This window comes from Notothenia rossii (genome assembly GCF_949606895.1).
Source record: "Notothenia rossii genome assembly, chromosome: 8".
Lineage (NCBI taxonomy): Eukaryota > Metazoa > Chordata > Actinopteri > Perciformes > Nototheniidae > Notothenia > Notothenia rossii.
In genome coordinates, this window is record NC_136906.1 from 45621055 (window position 1) to 45635517 (window position 14463).

General features: G+C 38.5%; 1 protein-coding gene across 3 annotated transcripts; it reads left to right on the forward strand.

The window, feature by feature from the left end:
• The first annotated feature begins 6506 nt into the window (after positions 1-6506).
• Positions 6507-14079, forward strand: LOC307014219 (uncharacterized protein). 3 transcript variants are annotated; one of them, XM_079642052.1, is made up of 8 exons: positions 6507-6584; positions 7118-7546; positions 8789-8954; positions 10148-10340; positions 11407-11469; positions 12927-12994; positions 13126-13169; positions 13548-14079. In XM_079642052.1, the coding sequence occupies exons 2-4, from the start codon at positions 7334-7336 to the stop codon at positions 10306-10308; spliced, it is 540 nt and encodes a 179-aa protein (XP_079498178.1). In that variant the 5' UTR covers positions 6507-6584; positions 7118-7333; the 3' UTR covers positions 10309-10340; positions 11407-11469; positions 12927-12994; positions 13126-13169; positions 13548-14079. The 3 variants fall into 3 exon arrangements, with proteins under 3 accessions (XP_079498178.1, XP_079498177.1, XP_079498179.1); XM_079642051.1 differs by having other exon boundaries at positions 11407-12994; XM_079642053.1 differs by lacking the exon at positions 11407-11469.
• Positions 14080-14463: the final 384 nt, after the last annotated feature.

A 14463-nucleotide genomic window follows, 5' to 3' on the forward strand; every position in this document is an offset into this window, starting at 1 on the left:
CAGCCTTCATCGTCTCCCTCCTCGAGCTCAGACGGTTCCTGGCCTGGCACTGGACCCACTTCCTTGGCAATGTGGAGGAGTTCTTTCGCTGACAAGGAGAGTAGGCTTCTTCTGATGTCCCACACCAGACTTTTCCTTTGGCTCTCCGACATGACAGCAGCTCTTCCAATTCACTCACGATGGATCGCTCAGTTCAGCAACGGTTCCACGTCTGCTCCAGCTTACAGCTCTCTGCTCGCATCAGCTCTGGTATTGGTCCTAGAAGTCATTAATGGATCGGCTCCCGACCAGTAGGTGGCGCCGATCCCGGACGAGCCCCCAAGAACTGTTACGGGTCCCCAATATGAGGACCACAGTAACAGTGATGATACCTGTATGGTGCAGGTGAAACAGAAGTAATGAGGACACGTTGTGTTCGGTTTCCTTCCAGATTACTTCTGCGGTTGTTTTATTACACAAAATCATATAAAAATATTACTTATCTTATACATTTCAGTTTCGACTTACATTCCTTGATAACCATTCACATACCTTCACTCTGTCTGTATGTTATTCTTTTATGTGATAAACACATATTTCGAATTGAATTTCACATTCAATAACACTTGTTGTACCTTAAATACATTTGTATACAGTATTAACCTGTATTTAATACTACTCTTCTTTTTACTTTCACTTAAAAGTAGTATTTCATGACCCCTCTAACCTGTCATGTTGACTATTTACCTTCTGCCATTAATGGCAGGTCACTAAAATGCATTACTGAAACATATTTAAGTGTAACAAACAACCTTACTCTTTTATCAACAGTAACTAACTTATAACCCTTACAAAGTACATATTTATTACAAACTCACAATCACTATACATGCATGTAAATACTCAGTGTGTGGGAGCCTTCAGATATACTGACAAACTTGTTTCCTTACTGCGTCAGATCACGTTGTCCCCAAAATGGCGCCGTACCGGGGAAGCTAGGCTAATACACACACACTATATAACAGTTTTACACATGTAAACAGCGCTACAAAGTCTTCAACTGTTAGCGGGCCATTACATATTATCTTTGCAAACCTTATGGGGGATTCATTGTGATTTATGCACAGTTTACCAACCTGTATGGTGCAGGTGAAACAGAAGTAATGAGGACACGTTGTGTTCGGTTTCCTTCCAGATTACTTCTGAGGAAACCCCGGGAACGTCCGTCGCTTTAATCGGTACCCCGGAACCATTGAATCAAACACAAACGTTCCGCCTCACTACTCACTGCATCTATCAACCCCGTTAATGACATGAAAATAACAGATGTACAAAATAAATGCATGTTCTAACTCTAAATAATAATAATAATTATATTAATGTGGTCACACATCCCAGGGGTGCCACATAAGCAGGACGATTTTAAAACTCACTTAATTGGGTTCATTTAGAAATGGCTTCAGTTTATCATCATAACAGATTAAAAAGTTCAGATTCATTTTACAATAAATCAAGGAATGATGCACTTCTACAAACAAAAACAACATCATTAAAACATTTAAACCAGGGGTGGGGAACCTCCGGCCTCCGGGCCGTATACGGCCCGCGAGACCATTTGGTACGGCCCTCGAGGTAATTTATAAACACACGCAAAAAAGAAAAAAATTGAAGAAATATAGACCGCAAAAAAAGCGAGTGCCTGTTTTTCCTGGCCAAGATTAGGGTCCTTGAACACAACACCAGCCTAACGTGTCTGACAGGGGTGCAGTTTTGACAGAGAGCACCAGAAAGCCAGAACGCCGCTCCGGCACTTGAGAAATTGCAGTACCCATAAGGAGCCTACACATGCCGCAGTTGTTGCGTGGCTGTGTCTTTAGTTGAAAGCCCAGTGGGCGATCTGTTCATCTGTCATACTGATCATACAGTCAATAACTTTGTTGTTATTAGCATCTGGTTAGCTAGCTATGCTAACGAATATAAGAAGCTTTTTCTCCAACCAGTGAGGTAAAGGCACATCTTTATCATCATCTTTATTTATTTTATCTTTATTTATCTGTTGTTATTTTGTTTTACTTGCTTGTAAGCGCTTTGAGCACCAGGAAAAGCGCTTTATAAATGTAATGTATTATTATTATTATTATTATTATTATTGATATGATCATTATAGTTATAAAAAAATAAGAGAATAAAGTAAACAGGTATAAAATACTATATGACAGTAAAACAAAGTTGTTATTAATAAAGAAGAATACAGTTTAAAAGGGGAGTGATTTGTAAAATATCCATAAAGAAAAAAATAATCTGCTTACAGTTCTGTTTCATAAGGGTGTTGAGAGATGTATCCATAGATCTCTTCATGTTGCTCTCAAAGTGCACCAGATTGATGCTTTTAACTTCAACATTTAAAAACAAATCTTCCCGGGGAGCATGCCCCCCGGACCCCCCTAGAGGAGATGAGGACCCCCCCATTTAAATCATCGTGCATGCATGCGCGAGTCATGGTGAGATATCTGGATTAAGAGGTTGCTTTTTATTTGCACAGCATGAAACAAAGGCCAAATTAATGGACTGTTTTTTTTGTTTTTTTAAGCAGAGGTCAATAATTTGTACGGCCCTCGGAGGATGTTGAAAAAATTGAAATGGCCCTCGAGAGGAAAAAGGTTCCCCACCCCTAATTTAAACAAACTACTTAAAGTAGATGAACTACATTATTCAAAAGTTTCCAGTAACTTCTGATAATAACACAGGGGAAATAAACGAGGTATCTCTTTTCCTCTCTCTCTCTCCTGACAGCCCGTCAGTATCAGGGTTAGTCAAAAATGAATCCCTTGGCGGTTCTAGTGTTCATTTATCCCGTTTGTCTTCTCTTTGCTTAATCGATTAGAAACCAAGTCTAACATACGCTTGTAGTGACGAATGAAGTGGGATGTTGTGGTGGTCCTGTCACTGATCTTTATGCTGCAGACCCTGCATACTGCTGTTCTCTTCTTATTAGCGTCATCGACAAAATAATCATGGAATCCAAACTTAACTATTTTTGGAGTAAAGCTAGCCGCTGCCATGTTAACTGGCACTCCTGCCGTCTAGTGGGTTGCCAGGTTTGCGCGCATGGCGTTATAATCACGTTTTTCCAAAAAACTAAACGTAATATCCCACTACAAAAACAAACGCAAATATTTAATTTTAAACAGTCAAGTCCTTTCAAGCCATCTGTCTCAAGCTTAAGTCAAGTCTCAAGTCATGAATACCAAGTCAAAGTCAAGTATTTTATCAATGTTAGTCAAGCAAGTCTCAAGTCAAAAAATATGCGACTCGAGTCCCCACCTCTGGACTTTTCCCTACGTTCCTGTCCTCCCCATCAAAACTTGGGGGGGGTGATTGGGTCCATTTATTCCAAAGTCACAGCACATACAATCCGCACAATAAGCAAATAATGTAATAATAAGAATCTTGTAATGTTATATACAAATAGACTCCACAGTATTCATCTAAAGTTCGGTTCAGCTTCAACAACCCTCTTCAACCAGCGATACATCCAGATATCTTTTAACACAGTTCCTGTCACGTTACATGTAAGTTTCGTTTTTTGTTGTTATAGCACCTCCTAAAGGCAACAAGCGTGATTGCAGCCTTTTCATGCTATTTTTGGATGTAGATGTTTTCATTGGTCAGTAGATGTCACATTGCATGGTCACATGACTATGTTTTTCCAGCAGAACAGCTAGGCCCTTTCTCATTTCATCAAATCTCCCTCCCCGACTCCTCGACTCCTCGGTCCTCCGGTAGTGACCCGGAAATGAATTTCAGCGCACCATGTTGAAGGACATCTAATTTCTCTAAATGCACTTCGAGGACCGAGGATCGAGCGTCGAGGAGGCTCTCTGGAGGAGCTATAACCGAGGATACACTGATGGGTCCTCCACGGTCCTTCACGTCTCCTTCGTGCACACCTGCCAACCCTACAGATTTGGGCGGTAGTCTATCGCTTTTGACATGTTTCTACCTTCCCAAACTCTAGCAAATAAAAATGACTCTACATAGACACTGGACTCGACTTTTGGCGGACACCGTTTGCAACGTGTCTGTGATCCCATCATACAAACAGTCCTCTGTGTTTCTGAAAGAGAACGCACGTGCAGACCGGGGGTAACGCTGCATTTCACCCCCGGGGCTGATGGGTAATCACTCCCAAATGAGTTTAAGGGAACAGAGACGAGGCATTTGAGTACTGCAGGATTTCTCCGTTAGCATCAGTGTCTCGAAAACACATGTTGGCGACTGAAAGATATCCAGTGTTTGGTCTTTTCCTGAAGCATCCTTCACCTACAGTGTCTCAACTGAAAGAAGACCACAAACACACAAAAAATATAATACCATTTTGAGATTTGGGGATACTTTTTCTGACATTTTCAATACCAAACATGTCGTTAATGTCTCTGTTTAGTGAACTACAGAAATCTGAAAGCCTGTACATTATTTATATCACACTTTATCAGTAGAAAAATGCAGGAAATGAATTTTTTAATGCAGTATTTTCTGATTTATGGCACAACACCAAGATATTTCGCTCTGTGCAAATCTTTGACTCTAATATGTCAACAATTTGAAACAAGAATATGAACCTGGCTTTATCCAATGTTAACAAAAGAGTTCTACATCCTGACACATCCTTTATCTACTGTCTCAACTGAAAGAGGACTAGAAACACATTAAAAATATAATAAAATGTCGAGACTTTGGGATATTTATCTCCCATTCTTTTACTTTTCGGGCATTTTACAGACCAGACATGTCATTGATGTCACTGTTTACCAAACGACCACTTTTTCTGAAAAATGCATAAAATGATGCAAGATACAGTATGTTAAATACATGTTTTATACATGTAATTACTGGGGTTCCATTTATTCTGATTACCTAATTTGGTCGTGCACATTTGCCGCGCGCAAACCTACCTCTTTTGCATTTGGAAAGGTTGGCATGTAGGTTCGTGGATGCATTTCCGGGAACAGAGATGTTTCGAAGAGTCGTGACGCACGGCCGGACTTATCTCAGCCAATGACAGCTCTGCATGCATCCCCTGGATATTATTTTATTAACTGCTTTCATCGCGACGCGATGTTTACAGTGAGAAAAGCTGTGCAGAAAGCAGAGCAGTGTGTATAATATCACTCAGTATAACAGGCCTACTCTCTTTATTTGCTTTAGTTTAGTAGATATCTACAAACAAAGAGTCGATAGTTTTTCTAAAACCATTTAGTGCTTCACATAATAAAATACACAACGGCTGTAGCCTGTTTTAGGACCTTCAGGTGCGTGTGTGTGGTACAGTGTGTAGGTGTGTGTGGTCAACCCAGTCTCACGGCATTTCGTGCTCACCAACACGATTTTTAATCTATTGATTCGTGTTCACCAACACGATTTTCCCCTTTTTTTCGTGTTGCACGGCACGATTTTAAAAGCAATGTATTTCTATTGGTAGTCTTTCCCCTTTTTTTTTGTGTTGCACAGCACGATTTTAAAAGCAATGTATTTCTGTTGGTAGTCTCACGGCATTACGTGTTATAGGAAGACCGGAAGCTGTGTGGTTCATAAAAACATGTTCTTACTCAATATCAAGCCACGATTATTGCTTTTATTTAAAATCGTATCATTTCGGACTTTTGTTGCTGTCTGTGAGGAAAATAAATGGGGCTCATTTTTCCTTTTAATTTGTTATTCTTTATAAAATAGCACACTGTTATTTAGTCAACAATAACACACAATTATCCTTGTTTTTATTTATTTGTTTAATTCTCTAATCTCTGGCTTTTTTGCCGTCCTTCAGGAACTGAATTTCAAAATAAAAATAACCAGAAACAGACGTAGCCCTATAAGGGACATTTTGAGCATCATCGAGTTTAGGATGGCACACTACACTACCCATAATCCCCAGCTATCGTTTAGGACTACAGTACCCGTGATTAAACTTCAAGTCGGGATTGGATGTTGTGGATGTTGGAGTGGCAGTGCGCCAAGGTTACGGAATCGAAACTGGATCGAACGCCGCCCCCCCCCCAACAATTAGAAGTTGCCAGTATTAAAACCAATTATTAACCAATTAAAATGAACCGATTAAACATCTCTCTGACACAGTTTAAACGCATTTCAAGTGGAAGAATTGTTCGTGTCTCCTCTTCGTGTCTCGGGAAGCTGGAATATGTATTATTTTCAAAAAATAAAAATAAAAAAATATATTTTTTAACCATAACGGGTACTTTACACAACATTGAGTCAAACTTATCCTTGTTTTAATCCTTGTTTTATTTATGTTAAATTGTTGTTGTCGGTTAATTTTCCATTTTATTTATTTTGGTTTAAGATATTATTATTTTTTATTTATTATTATCATGTTAGATGTTTAAACTTTTCTGCATTTTATAATGCAATATATACTTTTTTTGTTTTTGTCCGTAGGCTACTTAGGTTATTAAAGTTATCGTGTCAAAATATAGGAAATGTATTAATATTTTATTGTATAATCGGTACAGGAAATTACATCATTCAGAGCACCACCTATTGGCCAAAGACGCTGCCACCGGCATTGCGATCCATCCTCTGACAAAGTAAGTTGGGTCACTAAAGTCTGATACATGTTTTGCTTAGATTTAATAATTGGGGCTTTCTTTTAAGCCTTTACTCGCATGGTTCATCATACATACTGAACTGTTCTAAGTCTGAGAAATGCTTTCGCCATAATCAGCAAAGCAACATTAATGTGAAATTATTCTTGCGGGCGGCTAGCTAGCTAGCTCACGTTCAACATAAGCTTAAACTAGTTTAGCTACATTTATATCAGCTCATAAGTGGTGTGTGAAAAATATTTGTCTTAATTACGGCTACATACGTCGGTGTTAAAGTGTGAGTTATATGTTATCTTAATCGCTTTTGTTTTACACATGACAGTACTAACGCTGGCCGACATTTTAATATATGTTTGGAGGGAGGGGCATAGTCCACGTCCATGTGCTTGTAACGCGTATGAAACAGCAAACACGTAAATGAACTCAGTCTGTCTAAAGTAGTTAAACCGTCACAATGTGCATTTAAAAAAAGCTAGTTTCACTACATAATTCACTTTTTCTGTTCTCTCCTGCAGCTCCCGTACCCACACCACAAACCCATACACTGATCTACACCATCATAAAACCAACGGCACTTTTAAGAGCCAAACTCAACCTATCTCCCTATCTCCCTATCTAGCTCTCTTATATCTATCATCTATTTCTTTATTCACCGTTCTATCTATGCTGTGTACTTCTCTACTTTCCTGTGTTTGTCAGTCTGTCTGTTTGTTTGTAATCCCGTGTTAATCATGCCAGGTGGGTCTACAAAAAAGACATGTCCCTTCTGTCAGAACATTTTATTTTGTGCACAGAAGATCTGTGGACATTGCCTTAAGGAGCAGCCAAAAAAGTCGCGCCTTGAGAAGAAGCTCAAGAGGTTTGATGAGAAGCGAGGGGGTTGGGTGTCAGGGCGGAAGAAGAACCACAACATTGCTTCCATCAAGGATGAAGCCATTGTCTTGGTATGTACACTTTTTACTGTATGTTAAGGCCCGGACACACCAAGCTGACACCAAAGAACTGACACAGACAGACCCTGACTGTTTGCCACTATATTGGGCCAGGATCAAGTTGAATGTTGTTTTTATATACATTTATTTCTTAATGATGTTTGTATCTTATTAACCAATATACACTTTGATATCAACTTCAAACATAGATATTATTGCAAAGGTATTATTTCATATTCTCTTTTCTTTCAATTTTAAAACTACTCTTATCTTAACTTTCACAGCCAAGGGACACTATTTTAATTTAACTACACATTTAAATAAACAGAGCACTTCCTTCACTTCCATGTTGTGTTCCATTCTTGCTTAGTACACACTTTTAGACCTTAAAGGTAGGGTATGTAAGTTTGAGAAACCGGCTCGAGATCGCTAGAATTTGAAAATACACAACCGGAGAAAATCTGCCACTTCCTTATAGAGCCCCTCCCCCAACACACACGAACGCGCACATGACCAATGAGGGCAAGAGATAAGTTTGTGCACAGATGGAAGGCTGACAGGCAGGTAGGCCATCCAGTTACTTTAGCCGGGTCGGCTCAGATGATTGGTCGTGCTTTTTACAGTATTACGGCTTCCAGAGATGACATTTTTGTATGGATTTTTTGTCAAAGCACTGAAGATATTCATTGCTATCGGGATGTTAAGAGCATTCCATGGAATATAACAAAAAGTGTATCTCGAGCCGGTTTTTCAAACTTACCTACCCCACCTTTAATAAGACTACATAATTGTATGTTACTACTCTATATTACTCTTACGACTGCAGCCACAACATACGGGAACGTTTTACATCGTAGCACGCAATTTCAATTTCAACAGTGTCAAGCTATGCTTGGATTGTGTTACATTTTTAATTATGCAATAGTCATTGTAAGTGTTAACTGTTAATTGTTGAGTGGTCATACATTTGTATCTTATTGTACTTTAACTTTAAGATTATCAGGGTTTGAACTGGGACTCAGGATACTGATTTATTTGTATTTTGTGTTTGTCTATAAAATATGTTCTGCTTCTACTGTGTAACCCTTCCTGGTAAATACATGATTCTGCAAAAGCTTAACTCAGCATCTAGGTTTATGAATGGCATACAACTAGATGCTGTCATCAGTAATGTTATAGTTGTAGTTATATAGTTGTTGTTGATGTTTCCTTTCCATTTCTTTAAACAGTAAATATATTATTTTGTCATTACAGCTTGAGAAACTCCATGCCATTGGCTTTAAACCAGTGCTGCTTCTTGGCAAGGAGACCAGGAAGAAGGACGTCAAATGTGAAATCCTAACCCCTCGCTGCACACTGACCGCCTATGCCCGGGATTACCTTGACAAGATAGGCACTTTTTATGATTACCTTTGTGAAGGTGAGATGCTTGCACTATATCTTCACAGTTCACAGTATCGTGTACACAAAATGTTTGTATCAATGGAGAGCTTAACATTTCCTTATAACCAACACAGTTATATGGAATGAGTTTGGATCAACTCATTTAATAAAGTCAGTTAAGTTAACAACAACTTACAGTGACTGTTTTCAATCCATCCAAATCTTGTGGGACAACAACTTGATCCAGTATTTATCCTTTGATACAGCCAGAAAGCAGTCATTCGAGCCATTTATTTGGGTTTGGCAAACTATATTTTTGTGAGACAACTAACACACATCCTTTCTACCTGTTAATTGTCACTATTTTTAGCTGCAAAGTATTACAAAAGTTGAAAGTAATAGCAAAATATTTAGGGATATGGACAACGTTTGACTGTTTATTATTTCAGCAAACTACATACAATAAATACATTTTTAAACACTGAGTATGTAGCCTAATGAGACATGGCTTACTCTGCAGAGGGGACTTGTGGACATTTAACTGTTATTTATCAGGAAATAGTTAGGCAAGTTTACGTGAATTTGAAAAACCATTTTGGGGTATTGTGCTACCACTTGCGCATTCATTGTATACAAATTGAAAGTTGTAAAGTTGTTAATGTCAAGGTAGTTAGGTTTGTTGACTGAAATGTATGTTTAGGCTTGAGCCATCCCTTAAGCAATTTCCTTTTAGCAAACCGTTCCTAAACGGTTTCCTTTATCAACGCCCAAAAGGGAGAAATATTTTGAGGTTAATGGTAAGAGCACAATACATGAAGACGATCCCAGTTGACCACATATTCAGTTTGGCAGTTCTGTATTAAGGTCATGTTTCTCGGGTTGTAAACAAAAGTAGTTATCCAGTGCATCCAGAGGTCCCTTTACATTACATTTATGCTTTTATCCAAAGCGACTTGCTACTTATTTGATTGCACTTATGCAAAACACGTTTGCGTCAGTCTCATAAATTCTGAACAAAATGTGTGGATGTAAATAATGTAAGGGAACATACATGCACACGTCTATATGTTGTCGACCGACAAATTGACATGTCACATCACATGGAATGTAGACACAAATCGGAAGAATAATTTCGCAAAAACAAAACCATAAATGGTTGACTGGATAAATACCATTATGAGGAAGAGACAGTCACGCTGAACCTCACACCCTATGACCCATCTGAACCAGAAAACAACTGGCAGGAGGCATGGACCACAGAGAGCCAGGTGCCAGAGACAAGCACCGTGCAGGTGGAGGTGCTGAAGACCCCCCCCCCCCCCCCCCCCCCCCCCCGTGAAGCAGTGCATCATCATAGAGGTGGGGCAGGAGGAGCAGCCCCAGCGGGATGATGTGAGACAGGCTACCACCACGGAGGGGCCAGGTAATAAAATAGATAGATAGAATGGGAGGGATGAAACCCTCTTTAATGGTCACACATGCAGAGCACACAGCACACACAGTGACATTTGTTCTCTGAGATTTGCAGCTTTTATATTTATAAAAGTCAAGAGTGTTTTCTGATATTTTCCTAAAAAGTTATTGTAGGTAACTTGTTGACAAGTCATGCTTCTACAATATCTCAAAACACCTAATTGCACTTCTTGCATTTTTGGGAATAATGATTGTTCCAATAGGTAAATAATAATGACAACAATAGCTTAATCTAAATAACATTTTCACCTACAACTTCATAAATATGAAAGGAAAATGGGATACTTGGGTATGTGTATATCCTTAGGTACTCGGATATAAATAAATATTAAACGTTTAGAAAAATACAGTCTTTCATTCCTGAACAGACATGTGGTTACTATATGGTTATACCTTTTTCACACAAAAATGCAAAGCAACAGCAGGCTTACTTTACATTTGATAAATCACAAAATAAAACTCCTATGTGATTTGGTTTACACACAGAAAGGGTCTTACATTGTAGCGTTGGGCAGTAGGTCGATTACATCAAAATGATTTGGCTCATGTCCATATATTGTACGAGAGGTTGATATCATTAATATTGTGGTCTACCTAAGCAATCCCTGACCATAGGGGTAAACTTCGAAGCAACTCATGCAACAACGTCATGCAGCATATTTAAACTTTATACTCAAGAACTGCATTTAGATACGACACTGTCCCATAATGAACATACGGGGAATAAACTTAGGTTTTTGAATCAAAGTTAAATTCATTTAACATAGCACAACATGTTAATATTTATCAAACGATTCCTTACACATAAAGTATGGAGTCAATTATATAGGCAAGACAACAAAACACCTAGACTTCATAGATCAACCTCAATTAAATCGCAATAACAAAAAAATATCTGTACCTAACACCTATTGCATCATGTGATGCTGCATTTGTGGGATGTATTTTGAAACTTGAGTTTAAGCTTAACTATGTGTACTGTATGTATATAGTAATATTTCTTCTTCAACCCACAGCTGTCAGGACAGGGTCCGTGAGGGACACAGTACTTGGTCCTAGACGCAAAAAAAAAAAGTCAGGTATATTAATAGTATTAAGTATTTTGACTGATTATAAACATTTGCATGAGTCGAATTGATTGGTATTCTAATAAATCTATCGACATGTACTTTAGCAAAGTGCATGTAAATGCAGTGATTGATGCTTCTTCAGTGAGTTAACAATTAGACCCTCCAGAAAAACGCGATTCTGCGATCGCAGAATTTACCGCATAATCAGCAAAATGGCGCAGATCTTTAAAAGGCCGCATATTTATCAAAAGGCCGCATAATCCCCGCATTTTTCCACACAAAGTTGAGGAAAAAAAAAGTTAACTCGTCTTGACGTGACGTCATCAGCTCGCGCATCACATAATGTAAACAACACTGTATAGAGTGAACGTGTGGAGCTCACACGATAGAGAAAACACCAAGATGAACAAATCTAATCCATCTCATTTACCTACGAACATTTCTACTAAAGACCGGGTAAAAAGTGGGGGGAAACTATTCTGCACCCCGTGCAACTGTGTGTTGGAGCATAAGAGAAAATCGACGGTGACGACCCACTTTGATTCATTCAAACATTCGAAAATGCTTTCTGCTGCTGCGGACAAGAAAGCCAAACAACGCACGTTCACCGAGGCATCAACCTGCAAAACCCTTTCGAGGGCTACAAGAAACGAACTGAGTAGCCTACAAGTTTGAAGCTGCTCAGATAACGAACGAGTAAATGAAAACAGAATGAGGCGGAGAAGTGTGTGTGGGGGGGGGGGGCGGTGTGAGATTAAAATAACCCAATTGCTTTTACAATAAATAAACATTGAATTTGTTTAATTGAAAAGTAAAAGGGTTTAACGTTAGTGGCAGGTTGTGTGTGAGAGAGAATAAATAAGAAAATATTTTAAAAAATTGTTATTATTTTTTCCCGCATATTTAGCATATTTCGCAACTTTCCGCATATTTCGCAACTTCCCGCAATTTCACCGCATAAAATCACATAAAAAACCCGCATTTTTAATCGCATAATCAAGGATTTTAGCCCGCATAATCAAGGAATTTAGCCTGCATAATCAAGGATTTTTGCCCGCGTTTTTCTGGAGGGTCTAAACAATGCTATATTGTGACTAATAACTATAACTGATACATTATCCAAAAATCCAAAGGGCTTTAATTGTCTAATTAGACTAAAATACATACAGTCATAGTTGATAAGGTGGTGATGAGAATGCTAGGCAGTAAAGGAAGCAGCAGTGCAGTATTTTCTTTGGTCATCTCAGGCTCAGCAGTGGTATGGCCATTCAAACAAGCATCCCATGTTAGGACTGAGAGCAGCTTGGTTCCATTTCAATGATGTATACAGTAACTTTTGACCAGTGATAACAGTGTGGTCTCTTTTCATCGTGCAAGTCTGGTTGCTACTTAAGTGTTCATAGTTGTATTTATTTTATTGCTAATATGACTAATACTGTATGTGGAACCTGCTTTGATGTTCACAGATTGCTCCTACCACACTCGCCTATAAACATTCCCCATCAGGAGTGTAATAAAAGAAAGAATGAGAAAGGTTAGACGGGAATAAAAGTAATGCATAGGGTGTGCTTTATGATTTACAAACTTCCAACACAATTGTTTGCTAAATAGCTAATATGCGTTTGGTCTTTCCGAAATTAGAGATTTGTTTTCTTCTCTTGATAGGGAAAAGCAGAAATGTTGGTGGAGTGGGAGCCCTGTCCAGTATGGTATATATCTTCCAGTTACTTGGCTTCATGTCATCTGATGTAGTCCCATGTTGGAGAACAAACACATTATATTTAACAAATGCAAAACATCCAAATCTACCACCAGTCCTCTTATATATTTCACTGCTGTTATTCTGAAGCAGCTGAAGTAGTGTAGGAACAAATGATTGTTTAACTTCATTGTTGTTAATGTTTTTGTTTGTTTTTATTGTTTGTTAGAACATTTGTTTTCATTTCTATGTTCACTTTTTCTAAATGGTAAATGAAACATTTACTTATATAAATTGAGTTTTAAGATGTTTGCTTCACACATGGTTTATGCTTTTCGGAAAGACGAAACCAGTCACTGTAACTAACATTATTCCATTCTGTTTTCAGTGGCAAGGATTGGGCTCATTCCTGGCAGCCGAAGAATTCTCCGGGATAATGCATACAAACAAAATCTGTTATTTGAACACCAGTTTTGTTTTTGCCGTTTGTTCTCTTGTTTATATGCTCCATTTGAGTCATATTTAATATGTTTCTATTAGAAATAAGATGAAAACCTCCACCAAAATGCATTTGACTTTTTAGGAAATTACAGTTGAAATACTACATGATTTCATTGTCAGTGATAGGAACACCATAACCTATTTTAAGCATATTCATGTGTGAAATCTGGTACTTTGCCATCCACTGCCTTATCTCATTTGTTTAACTTCCGAAGTATAACGCTTTGGAGGTAGGCTTGCATATAAAGCGTCTTTGGGTTTCAGAAAAGCGCTCTAAAAATAAAATGTATTATTATTATATCATTTAATTATAAGCCTAATTAAAATGATCCTGATCTGGATCACTGGTTTTGCTACTACATTTGAAAGCTTTTAGGGACAAATGCTTGAGATATTAAAATGGTAGTGATTGCTTTGAATTTTCTTTTTCACTTATTGAAAACCACAACTCGAGTATCAGGATGGTCTTTATCTGGAAAGTTATCCACATCTCATCACCACGTTGTCACGGCGACCCTTTGTCACGTCACAGATACGGTACCCGAACTCAGATCGCCACCCAAACGATACTGCCGTTGCTAAGGAGGCAAAAGTGCAAATTTGTATTTTATATTTTTTTAAACACAGGGTTTGGTTTCGGATCGCGCCGATTGACGGATTTCTGAAAGGGAATAGAGCCTATACGGCCGTCAACGCAAGACAAGTCGAACGACTCCACGCACACACGCCGGAAGAACTACAAATATGTCAGCTCTGTGTACTTCGTAACGATTGTTGGGCACGTATCTAATGGGAATTGTAGT